At 44.2% G+C, this 16,089-nt stretch overlaps 3 protein-coding genes across 5 annotated transcripts in view; 1 reads left to right on the top strand and 2 right to left on the bottom strand.

Moving 5' to 3' along the window:
• MAD1L1 (mitotic arrest deficient 1 like 1) overlaps window positions 1-8,340 on the bottom strand; it is a 378,475-nt gene extending 370,135 nt beyond the window's left edge. The window contains exons 1-6 of one of the 2 annotated variants that reach the window (XM_042798366.1): window positions 8,301-8,340; window positions 6,708-6,861; window positions 5,304-5,444; window positions 3,371-3,550; window positions 1,827-1,951; window positions 1,072-1,153 (exon numbers count right to left, since the gene is read on the bottom strand). In XM_042798366.1, coding sequence (XP_042654300.1) covers window positions 1,072-1,153; window positions 1,827-1,951; window positions 3,371-3,550; window positions 5,304-5,444; window positions 6,708-6,857 — 678 coding nt within the window. In that variant the 5' untranslated portion in view covers window positions 6,858-6,861; window positions 8,301-8,340. Of the gene's footprint in view, window positions 1-1,071; window positions 1,154-1,826; window positions 1,952-3,370; window positions 3,551-5,303; window positions 5,445-6,707; window positions 6,862-8,133; window positions 8,260-8,300 lie in introns of those variants that run through there. The other variant, XM_042798365.1, reaches the window with a different exon arrangement.
• A 1,100-nt stretch (window positions 8,341-9,440) lies between these two features.
• MRM2 (mitochondrial rRNA methyltransferase 2) lies at window positions 9,441-11,770 on the bottom strand. The gene is made up of 3 exons (XM_042798847.1): window positions 11,719-11,770; window positions 10,891-11,159; window positions 9,441-10,196 (listed from the first exon to the last, which is right to left on the bottom strand). The coding sequence occupies exons 1-3, from the start codon at window positions 11,748-11,750 to the stop codon at window positions 9,772-9,774; spliced, it is 726 nt and encodes a 241-aa protein (XP_042654781.1). The 5' UTR covers window positions 11,751-11,770; the 3' UTR covers window positions 9,441-9,771.
• On the top strand, window positions 11,605-16,008 carry NUDT1 (nudix hydrolase 1). 2 transcript variants are annotated; one of them, XM_042798850.1, is made up of 4 exons: window positions 11,605-11,692; window positions 11,984-12,137; window positions 15,134-15,279; window positions 15,495-16,008. In XM_042798850.1, exons 2-4 carry the CDS (start codon window positions 11,986-11,988, stop codon window positions 15,665-15,667), a joined length of 471 nt encoding a protein of 156 aa, XP_042654784.1. In that variant the 5' UTR covers window positions 11,605-11,692; window positions 11,984-11,985; the 3' UTR covers window positions 15,668-16,008. The 2 variants fall into 2 exon arrangements, with proteins under 2 accessions (XP_042654784.1, XP_042654783.1); XM_042798849.1 differs by lacking the exon at window positions 11,605-11,692 and adding an exon at window positions 11,798-11,883.
• The last annotated feature ends 81 nt before the right edge of the window (window positions 16,009-16,089 follow it).

Raw genomic sequence — 16,089 nt, 5'->3', positions numbered from 1 at the left:
CACTGCTCAAAGTAGGGACGACTCTCCTTCCACTTGTAATACCTGCGCTGGACTCTTCTCTACACCTCCTTACCCTAAATTCATAACAAAAAAAGATCTCTGCTAATCATTAAAAAGATCTTTCTCTATTGACTAAACCAAATCTGTGATTTTCTTGTCCTCTATCTCTCCATCAATGAAGTGTAGAGGGACATTTGGATAGCCTACAAAAATTAAGAATGAAAAGAAATGCAGTTGTGCATTTTAGTATTTTGGTAAATGTCGCCCTTTTTTTGTCCCCTCAAAAAAAAAAAAAGTTTATTTGGAGCTGTATTGCAGTCTGATATCCTGTTTCCTGATCTTTCATTTCAATGGAGAAAGGCTCTTCTTGCAGTCACAGAACTGGCAACAAGGCTGGCTTTCAGTGTAGCTTTACTTTAAAGCAACCACACGCAATGCCACTCTCAGCACCTGCTCAAACCAAACTAACTCTCCCCATCTGCCTCAGAAAGATAAAACAAGTGAAAAAGATGAACTCCCACCAACCTGCATGTTAATTTGAAAGGACATAAAAGCACCTCTATGCTCACATTTAGGTCAGCGTGGTTTTGAAGGCTTTGCAAGTAACTGCACTTTCTGAAAGAGCTAAACCCAACTCCAGAGGGAAGCAGAAAAGTAACTGTAGGTGCTAGGTTCATCCACCACCATTTGAAAAAAGACTGCTCTAGAAGCAATCTTTTGCAGAGCAATCTTGTGCTCAGGCAAAAGATCAAGCAGAGCATTCTCCAGAGCACTGCATACAGCTATAAAGCACCTTTCTATAAAGCATGGGTGGATTTTTTTCTTCCAATTAACTGATACAACAAAGGTGAAGAGTGTCATGTTACAGCTAATTGTAGGTAGCCTGGTCCATCCAATTGAATTTAGCTACCTTCAGCTCTTGCTGGCCATCACATCAGATTCTTATGCGACAAACTAAACTTTTGTTTCTGCAATAGACATTTTAAAAAAAAAAAAAAAAAAAAACACTGTTCTGTTTTTCCATAGAAGAAACCAAAAACTAAAGCTTTATATAGCCACAAAGTTTCTTACCTTAATCTTCTGTTCGTACTCTCCCAGTAGGGATTGGCTTGCTTGCAATGTCTGGATTTGCTGGCTAGCCTCTTGCCATTTTCTATTAGATGTAGACACAAGAGGGGTTTAGCACCCAGGAATCACATACCAGAAACAACCCACATGCAGAAGTATCTCTGACAAACATTTTCAAACACCACTAACAAGGTATATGGTACTGTTACAGAAGACTGTCTCTCATGCAGTTTCACTCATAACATCTCCCTCTAATTTAGAGGCAAAAATACCCATTTTAGTAACAAAATGCATCTTGAGAAGTATTTGACAATGAACCCATCTTAACTCTGAAACCAATACACACTCACAGTAAATAAACAGGACCTTTGAAATTGAAGAGTTGAACTTAGTAAGCAAGGAAAAACACATCTTTCAACTACTCTTTAACTATGATTTAAGGTTTGATATTTTTGTTCTGTTCTGTCTATAAAGTTCAGATTAGCCTTTCCCACCCACATGCCTTCTGTTAACTCTCTACCATGAACATGAGACATCGCTGAGATTTTAAGCTCTTTTTTTTTTTTTCCTCAAGGTACAATTAAATTGCACCTCAGAGCTAGTTTCAAACAACGGTTATAACCTCCACATCCAGATCAAAGAACCCCTTTGAAGAGCAGAAATCAAACGCTGTTGAAAGTTTTCTGAGTGACAACAGCTGCAGAAGACTGAAGTTTTGTTTGCCTTTTTCTCCCTACAGTCATTCACCCCCTGCTTACTTATGTTGAACATCCAGCTGTTCCATCAGTTCCTGCTTCTGAGAGTCTTGGCTTGTCATCTGCATCTCTTGATTCATTATATTCCACTGCAGCTCTGATATTTTCCCTTTTAATATAGTGATTGTCTGAATTAATAGAAAGAAAGAATAAACACACAAGGCTAAGACTCTCCAAGCTGGACATTATTGATAAACAGAAATCATATCCAACTAAAAAGTGCAAACACAGAATCCAGAAACAATCCCACACTCTTGCAAACCTTCACACCTGCAACTCACCTCAAAAACAAAGTCAAGAGAAAATCATTTAGTCGCTTTCATCTGTCACCCAAATTGTCATTTCCATTACCTATTAAGTGGGTGACCTCAAACTGGCATGAAAAATATCAAGCTTCAAAGTCAGATGATGATAAAACACAAGTATCTATATTAAAGTAAAAAAAGAAAGGAAAAAAAAAAGATCCCACAACCATTCCAAATATATTTTGTCTCAGTTTCAAAATTGAAAATGGCTGGGTTTGCCTCAACCAAATCCCAGAAGTATTATGCTTTCCCTAAGAATACAGGCCAGTGGTTTTTAAGATTTTGTTCTAAATATCCTCACTGTAAATAAAAACTTAGAGGTTTGTTTCAAATAGCCATTACTCAGCTCCCTTTATCAGAAAAAGAGAGAAAAATCTCAAAATATTACATATGTAGGGTGTTTTCTAGACAGAGAGACATGTACAGTTCTCATCTTGATACTGATGAATATGAAAATAAAAAGAAGACAAGGAGAACTGCTGGACACATTTCACATGTGGGTTTAGTTTCTCTCACACACCATCACTGTCTCCCTGTTTTTAATCACCAATAACTGGCAGGTTAAATCTGTTTACGTGCTTTATCACATAGATGCATTTCCAGTGATATCTAGGCAGGAGGAAGGCTTAAGAACTGGTGCAGGAAACCAAATTAAACAGAAAAGTTACAAATTAACTAACTAAACTTAATTATAATATCTGAAAAGGTTGAGGGTTGAGAAGATTGTCTGTTCATCCAAAAGAACTGAAATTATTATCCAAGCATCCATCCTAGAATGAAACACACAGGCATTTGAGACACTTTGGGAAGACATATTTTGTACATAACTGTGGTCTCATCCACTCTACGGTTCTCCCCACTTCCTTGAACACCTTCCCATCCTCTCCATCACTTCCCCTTTCTTTACTCAGTCATATAACCTGACTACTAACCCTAGATGCTGTATGTTGCCTTGCACTTTTTTTTCCTCCTTCTCCGTATCAACCTGAGAAATCTCTTCTCATTGTTAATTAACACAGCAACATCTTCTGACCTGCTCACTTATATCAGGACTTGGTTAGGATCTAAACTTTCAGAGCAAAGACCCAGACCACCAGGGTTTATTCATTTCCAAATGACGAACGTAGTGATTCCAAATTTATATATATATTTTTTTTTAAACCAGAAAGGGCATTTTCAATTCACAAGAACTGTCAAGTCACTTGAAGCTATGGATGGATTAAAAAATTACTCTGTTCTTACTTCATTAGCTTCAGATAATTTGCTCTCTTTCTCTTGCAGCTTCTTACTCATTGTCTCCATGCTCTTCTTATAGGATTTGTTCATCTCCATTTGTTCTTTCAATTTATTTTCAGCTTCTGTTTCCCTTTCCTGATATTGCTTTATGCGTGTGAGCAGCTCCTGGTTACGGTCAGCCTCTCGCTTGGAAGGAAAAAAAAAAAATGCAAAGAGACATAAGAATAAAATAGCACAAAGGTGAAGCTGTTTGTTTCTCCTGTCTCCATCCCTCATTACTGTGATCACCAAAGCATCGTCACGAAGCAATGTTACTCACACCATAGCTTTAACCTTTGCACTAGCAAGGGCAAAAGTCTTACCAGCAGCAACTCAGTGTCAAGGAATTATTCAGGGCAACAGAGCTAGAAAATTAAGAAAGTCTTCCAAATCTCTCAGATCGAGACATGAATATGAGAATACAGATATGGCTTCACAGACTCCACTGCACACTCTCCAGAGGATCAAAGATGAAAACATTTGATGCTTCAATTAAAAGCTGACCCACGCATAGCAAATCAACTTTCAGAAACTCAAATCTCAACAGTTGGATTAATAAGACAAACTTCACTCTGCAACTTCTGGAAATTGTACGAGGCTATTTAGTAGAAAAGAAATAAGATTTAAATACACAGTATTATCAATGAATACAATAAATATTTTAGCACTCTGTCAACCTTTCATACATCATTTCAGCTTATTTCTACCACAAATTGATTAACACTTATTAAAAAAACGTGTAGTAAATTGCTTTGCTAATCAAAGCAAATCGAGACATGGATTTACATAGTAAGCAAGGATTATGCAAAGCAATGTGAGGTTCCTAAAACCTTTATCCACATGACTCAAAAAAACACAGAATCTGAGCAGGGTAATTACCACAGTGTTGGATTAGTGCTGCTCTCTTTTTTAGTACCAGTATTTCAAGAGTTTCTGTGACTGACTCAGCTAGATTCCAGTTTGAATTCTTCATGGCTTAATCCCACATCACCTGACTTCAGAGGAACAAGGAATTTAGTCACTGACTCGCTATTTCACAATTACATACTACATCTGTCACCCAGCACCCCTGTAAAATACAACAAAACGTGATTATTTTTTAAAGATTTATTTTTAAATAATTAGCTGCATTATGCTACAAAACCCACGGATCTACTACTTATTTCAGCAATGTAGTTAAACAAACATGTGGGCATAAAACCAGAAACCAATAAAAGCTATTAGTCCCTGAGTGAGGATCACTTTTATCTGTGCAGGCTCTCTTGTGTGACAGTGCATGGTTGGCACTGCTGCCACACCAATTAATTACAGTCACACAAACGAAACGCTCGCAATTGTGCCAGCAGAAGTTTGAATTCATCTGGGAGAAAAATCCTTAAATACTTCTGGAAGAAACAAATAACAAATCCCTTTTGTTATTGCTACCCATGACAACTTCAGTGGTAAACTAACAATTTAGTGATCAGATCATCAGCTTGTCAACCAAACAAGGCTTCAGCATTCAGGCTCTTGAGTACATTAGCAAGTTAGTGCAATGCACTGCAAGGTGATCTGTAGAGCAAAACAGCTGGGGCTGGGAACATGACACCCACACCACCACCACCACCACATTTGCATTCCAGGAGCATTTACTACAGATTCGCTGAAGTCTTGCTCTGAAGACAGTGTCCATTAGCAGTTGGAGGATACTAAGCTTGCTCCTGGACTGCATCTTTCAGTTTAGTTTCACCGAAAAAAAGTTGACTATACACATGCTGAGACACACCACTGCAAACCAAAGCACAGCATGTGAGAAGTCAAGAGCATATCCCTGATCCAAACTAAAACACCAACATAGATGCACTACATATGTTCTGACTTGGACCTATGATATCAAGCCATCTGCAACTGTCATACTTACCTCATAGTTTCTGGCATTGGTATTAGCTGCCTTCTCTAGCTCTATGCGGGCTCGTTTGTGGCTAAGCTCCATCTGCATCTTCTCTCGTTCCACCTGCAGGAGCTGGGATTTGGAGTGGATCTGCCCAGCTTGTTCTTCCAACTGGCCAGTTCATATGTGAAAAGGGACATCACACACCATTAACAGCATTGCAATAACACCGTTATCTCCCACCCTGCACTATTCAGCTGACACCTGCATGCCATTTACAAATTACAAGGAAACTATCACCATATTTATGGTACTTCTCACACCAGCTGCAGATGGGAAGACCAAGAGTTCCAACACCACACTCAAACCCCCATCAAATCAACGTTAGTTGGAAAGAAGTGAATTTCTAGTTCATTCAGAATTCCTCACACAATCTCTAAAGGTACTCTGACAAAATATACTTTTCTATCTAAAAAAAGGTTAACTATGAACTCCCCAAGCCTCATAAAAGTAACAGCAGCTAACCAAGAAGCAAAGATCACACCTCCCATGAAATTTAACTGCTGAGAAAAAGACGATGTTTTTCTACTACTTGCTAGAACATTACACTTTTTTTTATTCAAATTACCTTACAGCACAATGTTGATAGAACACCTCACGTCTAAGCAATGTATATTCAACACATAGCTAATGAAGGCTCTCTAACCAGAGAGCTTCCTCTCACCATCTCTGTAACCAGAGACGTACCACAGAGAGAATGCATAAGTTTTTGTCAATATTCCAAACGCAAAGCAGATTTACATCAAAAAGAAAGCAATGTTTTTTTATACTTAGAGACTGAAACGGAAATTATATTAAGATACAGAATACAGAAACTTCATTCCAGCCTAATAAAGAGCCCTTATGATCCAAGATGTCAACTTACTTCATGCTTTACGAGCATGAGGTAGCTTACAGGAAAAAGTCAAATAAAAAGTGGATATGAACAAAAGCGGACAAGAAAGCATAACTGGTTAGCACATAAAAGCAGTAGCACAATGCAAGTCTCCTGTATGTGTCCAGGCAAAGAAATTTTAAGGAAGACTCTGAAAAAAGGTAACAAAGTAACTTATTATTAAAATATTAGCAGATATAAAGCTCCTTTGTTCAGCAATATGAAAACAACTTATAATTTAATTTCCTGAGCTGGATGCAACTAGCAGGAAAGACCTTTCTTACATTTTTACAAAACAGATGTGTGTCTGACACTTTCAAAAAAAATTAAAGATTCTAAAATGTTGACCAAAAGGAAGCTTCCATTATTGAACCCGAGTGAAAATCAATTTTAGGAAGAATGGTCAGATCTTAATGAAATCAGTCCTGATTCCTGGAATCAGGAGTATACAACCACACTGGAGTGATGCTGCAGGCACCACCAAACTGAGGACTCCTCACCTGCATTCTCTGCTGGTACTGCATCTGCAGGGAGCTTTGGGACAATCCTGGAGTAGCCAGACCAGACACCCCCTCCATACGCTGCGAAATAAAGTTGTTGAGGGATCGCAGGGTGGAGAAGACAGTGGTATTCTCTTCCAAGTTCTCCATGGCTCTGGAAATACCCAAAAAGGCATCAGCAAAACATTCAGAACAACCTACAGTATACTGGCTGCTTTGCTAAGAGACACATCACTGCCCTGATGAAACACTAACTGCAAGGTTTTCCGATTTACAGGGTAGAAAACCCAATCTGCTAAATCACAGCTGGGATCAACTTGAACCAGAAAACACTACCCAACCCAGCCTCAAGTAGGAGGTCTCTGAAATGAGAAACTGATGCAAGAGAGCCTGTTCTTCCCTGAGCTTTCTACCTGAAGTGGTTTGCTTTTGTTTAAACACATTCTCCCCTGAATCTCAGCCCATGAGGGTACAAAATAAGAGCTGTCATACATTACACAAAATTAAATTCTCCTTTTCTGTATAATCAGGATAGATTTGGGGATACAAATTAACACTGTTGGATATGCAGCACATAGCACAAACAGAACTCTACTCTTCCTCCAAACGTTTGAGGTTGATGGAGGGAACTAATTCTGTATCAGCAGCAAACCCTACCATTGGCAGTACTTGGTTCTGGTTTCCGAAAAGCACTCTGGAACCTAACTTCCAGCAACAAGACTTCCCAAGTTCACAGATCACTTCTGTAAGTAAAACTGTGTCTCCTTATTTACATAAAAGTTTTTCCAATTCCTCCTTCAGATTTGGAAGGGCACTAACTAAAAGGCCAAAGACAAACCAAGCCTGGAGCTCAGAAAAGACTACAAGGTTTCCCAGGAGACTTCAGGAAGCCTCAAGTGAGTCCCTGTAGTGACTGCATGCCCTACAAAGCCCCAGAAGCATAGAAAAAGGTTCCGAACCAGGAAATGGAACCCACAACATTCACATAGGCTTGTACCAGAGACACAGATTTGAGGTGAACATTCAGGAGTATGCACTCTGCTGTAATACATAAATTTTTCTTTGGATTTATATCCTCACAAAGAGGAGACACAATAGAAGCACACAGGCAACCGATCAGCCAAAACCCAAATGAGAACATTTATTCGAAATAAATACTTCAGTACCACATGCAAATAAAGCCAAGAGAGACCACTGCCAACAGGTAACTGTGCTCCAGCGAGCCTGTTTTGAAATTAACAGCGCTAAAAATTAAGAAGACTCGTGCACCCCACCCCGCCCTCGCTGCAGAAACCCTTCGGCCAAGGCTCCCTTGGAAGGAACGAGGGACCCCCTGCCCTCACAACCCCGCGCCAAACCCCCCCAGAGCGGCCGCGGTGGGCGCCAGGCCGCCCCGGGCACCGCGGGGGGGTTCGCCCTCACGGACCTGAGGGCGCAGAGCGGGAGCGGGGCCCCGGCAGCACCCACAGCCCTGCCCCGCCTCAGCGGGGGGGCGCCCGGGGGTGAGAGAGAGGAACGGGGACCCGGCCCAGGCTCCCTTCCCCGCTCGGCGCGGCGGCGGGAGCGGCGGCCGCCCCGCCCGCCTTCACTCACCGCTTGGATCTCCCTCCTCGCCCCGGCGCCGAGATCTCACGGGAACTGGCGGCCAGATCTCGCGAGAACGGCGGCCGGGACGGGACGGTCCGCCGTAACGACGGGAGTAGGCGCGCACGGCCCTACCGTAACGCCCCGCCCTACCGTAACGCCCCGCCTCACTGCGAAGAGCCTGCGAGCTCCGCGCCGCCCCATCGCAACCCACCCCCCCAAAACCGCCCTGTCCGCCCCGACCCCGGGCCGGAGCCGTCCTGCCCGCCCACCCCCCCCCGCCCCTGAAGCCGGAGGAGCAGCGGGGAGCGCAGGGGCTCAGCTCCCCACCCGCCTGAGAACCGCCAGTAATAAAGTTTTTCCCAGCGCGGAGGGGCATCGCGCTTTTTCCCTTCCCGAACACACACAAAGCAACACCCAGCTCAGGCTGACCCCATTCAGTATGCAGATCCAGATCCGGAGATTTCAAAGCAGTTAAAATCAGATAAATCTGTAAGCAATCCCAAAGGAGGTATTTATAACGAGAAAGAACTGGAAGACTAAAAAAACAGGCAGTGCTACCAGCCCCTCTTGTAACTCATGCCACAACCGACCTGATAAAAGTGCTGTTTAATGCAAAAGTTGTCACTTCCAGATAAAGAAGTGGCTAAATTTATTTTTGCGAACTGAATTCTAGCCGTTCCATCAGCAATCATCCCTGTCTGGGATCCAAGGAGCATCTTGTCATCTCACCTAAAAAACATCATTGCTCAAATACAAAACATTACTGAAAACACAAGGGAAATTATCTCCTCAGTAGCGATGACCCAGCCCTACTGTCACTGGATTTATGAGTGCCATGAAGTAGCAATTTCTAAATATAACCTGTGTCTTTAGAAAATGCAGCAGAGCCATTGGGCTAAATATTCCAGAGCCAGTCATGTATCCTGAGAGGCTGCGTTACAGACCGTACGTGACAATACAGACCCTGACATGCATAGAAATGTCATCTATTTTTACATGTGCTAATAAATTGCACCAGCTTTTAAGAAAGACAAAGAGGCAATAAATTGGTTCAAACTCCCCTTGCTGTTCCCTCTCATTCTGACAACGGCCTTTATGGTTAGTCTCATATATGACATTAATAGGGCAATGATTTTCAAGCACACATTAAAAAAACTCATACAATCACTGCTTTATTTTCATTTCCATTAGTCCAGCCCCAGAGATTGCCTTTCAGATTATTCCTCTCCATTCCCAACCATTTTCTCCACAGGTGAGAAACTAGATTGGATGACTCTGCTTGTATAATCAGTGGATAAACTCAGCAGGACACCACCCTGGTTTATTTTTGTATCTGAAAAGCATGATGTACTTCGTAAGAGTTGTGGCAGATTTTCTCAGGGTCTTAATGGTGGGATTTTTTTCTCTGAACACACACCAAATTCAGATTTCCACTCAATGTCTGATCACCTGTTTGATAATGTGTGGTTCTCAGCTTTCATTTCCCTTTGTACAGTCTTGCCAAATAATAAGATTCAGCAGAGTCCTTCCGGCTGGCCTGAGGCTTTATAGTTCTCACGTCTTGGAACTGCTCCTTCAGTCTGTTTTGCAGAAGATGGGACTCACGTCCATCCCAGAATTTACAGAGCATCGTTCCTTTTGGCTTTAAAATACTTTGGGACAGATTCAGAAGGCCTAAGCATAGATTGATCAGCTTCTGATGATCAAGTTCTTTAATGCCTGTTGCATTAGGCGCCATATCACTCAAGATAACATCCACCTTCTCTGCAGGGAGCAGACTCTGAATTGTTCTCAGTGTGCTGGGGTCTGCAATGTCAGCCTCTGACAGGAAGACCGCTCCTTCCAGAGGAGAAATCCGCAGGAGGTCAACGCCAAGGACGAAGCCACTGGGGGCAGCAGGATCTAGATTGTAAGAATGAATGACACACTGAACACTAATAATGGTTGCAAAAAACTTGCATATACATGAGCTCCATGCTAGTCAAGAAACAGCAATGTATCACCTGCTATATCTGGTCTTCTTATACTTAGACAGTTTGCTGTGTGCATATGGATGGATGGTTTGCTATAAAATAATCCGTTCAAGACATGAAAAGTCACTCACTTTGGATAAGCTAAGGTTATTTTTCTTGGGTATTTTCCTGTTCTTTCAAAGCTGACAGTCCAGAAAATGGTGGACAACAGTACAGATAGTAACACCTTAGCTTGTAAATATCAATGGCTTAAAACACATAGATAGTATGTAGTGGTTACTACCATTTTTCAAGATGGGAAATAAAAATACAAAAACACCACTACCTGCTGATGGCTACGCAAATTTCAGAACTGGATGTAGCGCTCCTCCCCACAACACAGTCAGAACACTTCGTCACACCTATAGCAGTACCTCATGGCAAGTTTTTATTTCACAAATATGATTTCTCCAGACTGTATGAGGATTTTCATTGTCACGTAGGCACACACCTTCACGCTTCTACCAGTGACTGTGGCATTTGACATTAACCATGACCCTTCCCCACACCACCACCATCACAGCTGAGTTTTCTCAACACTTCAAGTATCATCCCCATCTTGCCTGTCAAGAATGTGCACTTACCAGAACCTAAGGCATTGACCCTCTCTACAGCAACCTGGCTCCAAGCACCAGGTGCTGCTCCACAGTCAAGAACAGAAAGCCCTGGACGAAGGATATGAAGCTTGTCATCAATTTCCAGTAATTTGAAGGCACTTCGGCAACGGTAATGCTGCTGCTTTGTAGCCTTGACAAAGGGATCCTTCAAATGCCGCTCCAACCACCGGTGCTCAGTTCCAGTTTTCTTCAGAAAGCTCACCGTGGTGTGGAGACATTTGCTCACCAGCCAGCAGCTGCCAGGGAAGACAGGGGAGTTAATCAGTGCATGTATTTCAAAAGCCCCTATAGTAATTCTAATCTCAACTGCAGCTCCACCCATTTATCCTGTGGTTCACAAGAAGCCTCCAAACTTGAGATTCTTGCACCTTTAGTTATCTGGCCCAGTCTCAATGAAAAGGCCGCGTTTTGGGGGGGAGAGGCCCCGGAGGTTATCCCGAGCAAAGGCAGGGAAGGGCCCCGCGCCCCGGCAGCTCTTTGCTTCTGCTCCGGCGCCGGCGTTTACGGCCCCCAGGGCCCCGCCATGGCAGCGCGACCCCGGCGAGGGCCTGGAGGTGCCGTGAGAGGGGAAGCCGGGGGTACGCCAGCCCCTCGAAGGAGGGACGGGCCTGGAGGCTCCTTCCCACAGCCACTACCGCCACCGCGCTCCGGCGTTTCCCACAAACCCCGAACAGTCTTGGCGAAAACTTCAGGCGCCGCGACTAACTCCGCGGCACCACCCCCCACTCCCCCCCGGGGCCACGGCGGGACCCCGCGGCCCGGCGCCGAGGTCTCCTCAGCGGCCCCTCCACGCACCTACCCCCGGCGGCCGCCCCACAAGGCGCCATGGCGGCCGCCTCGGCCCGCCCCGCCCCGCCTCCCCTCACAGCGACCGCGGGAAGGCGGGAGCGGGAAGGGCCGCGCCGCTGCTGAGGGGGAGACGCAGCGTTTAAGCGGGAAAGCCGGGGGTTTGGAGCAGAGGTGCTCGGGGTGGGGGGTGGTGTTGGGGATTTGGGGAGCGGGTTAAGGAGCAGCCCGGTCCCCGCTCTGAGCGGTGCCCTCCCGGTCTCTCGCCCAGCAGCCATGTACACGTCCAGGCTCTTCACCCTCGTCCTGGTGGTGCAGCCGCCCCGCGTCCTCCTGGGCATGAAGAAGCGCGGGTTTGGAGCCGGGCTGTGGAACGGCTTCGGGGGGAAGGTGCAGCCGGGGGAGAGCATCGAGGAGGCGGCTCGCAGGTGAGGCCTGGCCCGGCTCGGCCGGTGCCGCGGGGAGAGGCGGGGTCGGGGGCGCAGGTTGGGCCGCGGAGGTGCGGGACCATTTGCGGTGGGCTGCCGGCGGAGTTTACCGTGGTTCAGATCATAACAACACCCTCACAACCAGCGTGTTACCCACCAGTGCGGCCGTAACCGATCACCAAACGATCACCTGCCCCACGGGAGGTGGGGGGATCACCCACCCTTACAAAGAAACGGGGTTGCTCCCCGTTGCCCGTCATCTGCAAATCTGTAACTGTTGTCCTCTCTACAAACAACTGGAAGTTACCGAGTGATCTCCCTCCCATCTCTCATACTCTGATCTAAACCGAGACTTAGTCTGCCAGGGGTGGACAGAGGTTCTTGCACTGTTAAGTTTAATTTTGGCTATACAGCAGAATTATATCTTACGCCAGTGTACTGCTTATTGTTTACATTTTGAAGCTCTTGAACGGATGCTGCTTTCCAATAGCATTTTTAGTACTGCGTGAAAATGTGACAAAATAGTAGAAATTCTTAGGGATCCCTTATGAAAGGCACTGTAGAAATTTATTATTTGGCTGCATGACAGCATTTTGAAGCCCTAATGATGAGTTAGGGAATTTAATTCCATCAGTATAAAGGTACAGTAGCATTTTTGAAGCTTTTAGTATAGATTTCTCAAAGTTCTTTCTTCTGTCTAATCATTAAAATTAAATAGCAGATCACAGCTGAATTGCTACAGTCCTCTAACAATTAGGTACCTTGTTCCTTACATGAACATTGGCTGATACAAAGCCACACTTTGACACCTCCTTACTTTCTGATATATGCCCGAAACAGCCCTTGCACCTGCAGGAAGATCCATGTTGGTGTGCTCAACAGCTACCTAACAGCTTTTGCTCTGAACCGTCTCCTCAGCTGTGCCAGCACAACCGCCTGAGTTCTGTGGTGAGCTGCTCCACGAGACAGATGAGTCCTCTCTGCAGATGTGCACAGCCTTAATGTACCTGACACATCGTGGCTGTTCTTGTTATTTACCATCTCTGAGTGGAGGGAGACCAGCTTTGTTACTTAAATCAGGCCATCATTGCCACTGACTGTGGTGTAAATCTAATGATTTAATTTAGTAATTGATTTCCTGGGTGCATGTTTATCAGTGTCAGTCCGGAGTTAGAAACTGGGGCTTTAGTCCATACAAGATGTCAGGGAATAAAAGTTTCAGTGCAATCTCAGTGCAATGTGCTGCAGTGCAGCCAACACCTGCTGCTGTGGCCTATGGAACATTCCCATCCGCATCCCTTTTGTTGTATCTTGTAGCAGTTTATTGCAGAATGACATAACTGATTCCTGCCAAGGTCAATGGAGCAGGAACCAGTCCCCACAGCCAGGGCCAGCTCGGCATCCAGCCCATCTTCCTAGCGGGGAGGGCACCGTTGCAGTGCTGCCTCGGGGTGCAGCTCTCCTCCGGGAAGTGTCACAGTCCAAAATAAACTTAACTTGCACCACCTCTGCTCGGCCTTCGGAGTGGAGGTGGTAGGCTGTGGTTCCATGTCACACTGTCTCAGATGGGTTTGTAGTGGCATAAAGTATGAAGTATCCTCACAGCACAGGTAGTTAAATATTAAGCCAAAACATGAACAAGTCTCCTGTATCAGTAAGGTTTCTATCCTCCACTGGGTACGCCACATTGCCGTGAGTCCCTGGGCACCCACGGCTCCTCAGTGGCTTGGCCTGTAAGGGGAGCATTTAGCTAGTTCATTCTTTCTGATTTGCTACCTGTAATGCTTCCACTTGTTAGGTACAGAGCCAAACAGCTGACAGCTAAATTGCCTGGAGAACCAGAGCTGTGTTGTGCTTTGTTGCTCAATTAACACAGCCTGTAAAATGAGGCTTTTAGCTTTGTTGCTGGAAAACTGCCTCTATTTTAAACATAGATAGTTTGTCAGGAAGATAAACTAAAGTTAGCTAAGACACATTAAGTTGGAATACAATTTTGAAGGATGGGATCCACAGAAATGATGCCAAAGAAAGCTGGAGCCTTAAAGATCATTTCCATTATATTTTAAAATGGTTAAGTTACTGCCAAGTATGCAACTACTTTAATTATTAACTTTTAAATGAGGATACACTGTTTCAAAGTATTCCTTATTTTTGCACATTATCAAAAACATGACTAACTTCAAGCTATGCTGATTCTGTTAGAGGCAGGTAAAAATAAAAAAAGCTCTAACTGCATAGCAGTAACAGAGCAAGTAATTGATTGTGCTTCAAGTAGCCATGCATGGTGATGCATGGAAAAGAGCTGTCTGACATGTCTCAAAGTGCTATTAAAAGTGTTGCCTTCTAGCCTCTCGTTACGCTCAGTGTACTTCCAAGGAGCAGAAATGGAAAGCTTACACAATTGCTTTGTGGTTTTTATACGGCATTTGAATGTGAGACAGTATTCCTAACGTTCTGTGTGCAAATTGTGTTACATAGTGTTCAGCATTACTTAAATATGCTCCAGTTAGCCTCAGAAGTAGGGGATTTTGTAGCATGTACAGATATTCTAGTATTTCCTACCTGCTTCTCTGCAGTTCTTAAAGCTTTAGCCTGAAGTTGGCAAAGTGCATCTCTTACGCTACATCCAGCTCTAGTCTTAATACATACGGGTGTTAGACCACTTCTAACCATTCTCAGAAAAGATAGTGTTGCAAGGGATGTAAATTATAACAAAAATTTTTTCTGATTTTCTCCCCTTCCAACATAGTCTTGTTTTCCTACCAGCCTTTAGGAACCTGAAATAACAAACAAGCCAATCTGATCTGGCTCCACTGTGCTGTAAGTAGGCTAATAGCGTGGTGCAAGCCAGAACTCTGCTGTGCCCTGCTCTGTTCTACAGGTGCAGCTTTCACCTGCGGTTCACTGGAAACATTTTGAATATTTGAGTAAATCTAATGACTGCTTTTTTGTTCTCCCACTGCTCGCTTTCATGTAAAGAAGTCTTTCTTGGGCAGGGAGCTCCTGGAGGAGAGTGGACTGACTGTGGACACCTTGCAGAAGATGGGTCACATCACCTTTGAATTTGTAGGCAACTCTGAGCTCATGGAAGTCCATATTTTCCGGGCAGATCATTTTCATGGAGAGCCAACAGAAAGTGATGGTAGGTCTCTAGTGGAGGGGAAGGAAGGATGGATGTGCATTTTTTTCTGGGTCAGTATGGCTCAAGAAATGCAGAACTCTTCATGCCAAGACCCCTTTGAGAAGGGAGGCAGTAGGGCCATAGAGGTGAGCTGTTCGTTGACAGATAATCAAAGCCTAGGCAGCAAAAACCCAAGAGAAAGTCTCATGCAACATTCTTTTGTTTTCTCCCACCAGAAATGCGTCCACAATGGTTCCAGCTGGATGAGGTGCCATTCAATCACATGTGGGCAGATGATATCTACTGGTTTCCCCTGCTGCTTCAGAAAAAGTTGTTTCGTGGCTATTTTAAGTTCCAGGGACAAGACACTATCCTGGAGCACACCCTGAAAGAAGTGGAGGAAGTTTAAAAAAACGGAAGCATTCAACCCATGTGCTGCTGCCCACACTGGGCTAGAACACCATGAGTACTACTGAGAAGGGTCCCTTTTCTCAACTCTCCAACAAAAGGAGACTCATCTGCCAGGACACTGGAAGTAAGGAAAACAAGGGGTTTTCTTAGAGCAGAAAGAAGTAATGAGATTTCCCATGCTGTGAAGTCCCTGTCTGTGGTATGTTTTAGTGGTTACATGATCCCAACTATGAAAAACTTAGTGTTAACCCTTTTCTTTGCAGGTGGCTAATTTTTCTGGCTTTTCCCTCATGACTGGAAAGTTTTTAAAAGATTAAAAATGGTTTTTTTTTAGTAAAAGCATGTGTTGTTCTGGTGTAAACAGCTGGCCACCTTCTAGACTGTTTAAGGGCCTTGCAGGAGTTGGCTTCCTTTCACTGA

The sequence above is a fragment of the Tyto alba genome, unplaced genomic scaffold (genome assembly GCF_018691265.1).
Source record: "Tyto alba isolate M040663 unplaced genomic scaffold, T.alba_DEE_v4.0 Super-Scaffold_28, whole genome shotgun sequence".
NCBI classification, from domain to species: Eukaryota; Metazoa; Chordata; class Aves; order Strigiformes; family Tytonidae; genus Tyto; species Tyto alba.
Note: the sequence above shows the minus strand (reverse complement) of the source record. Positions and strands in the feature narration are given on the sequence as shown.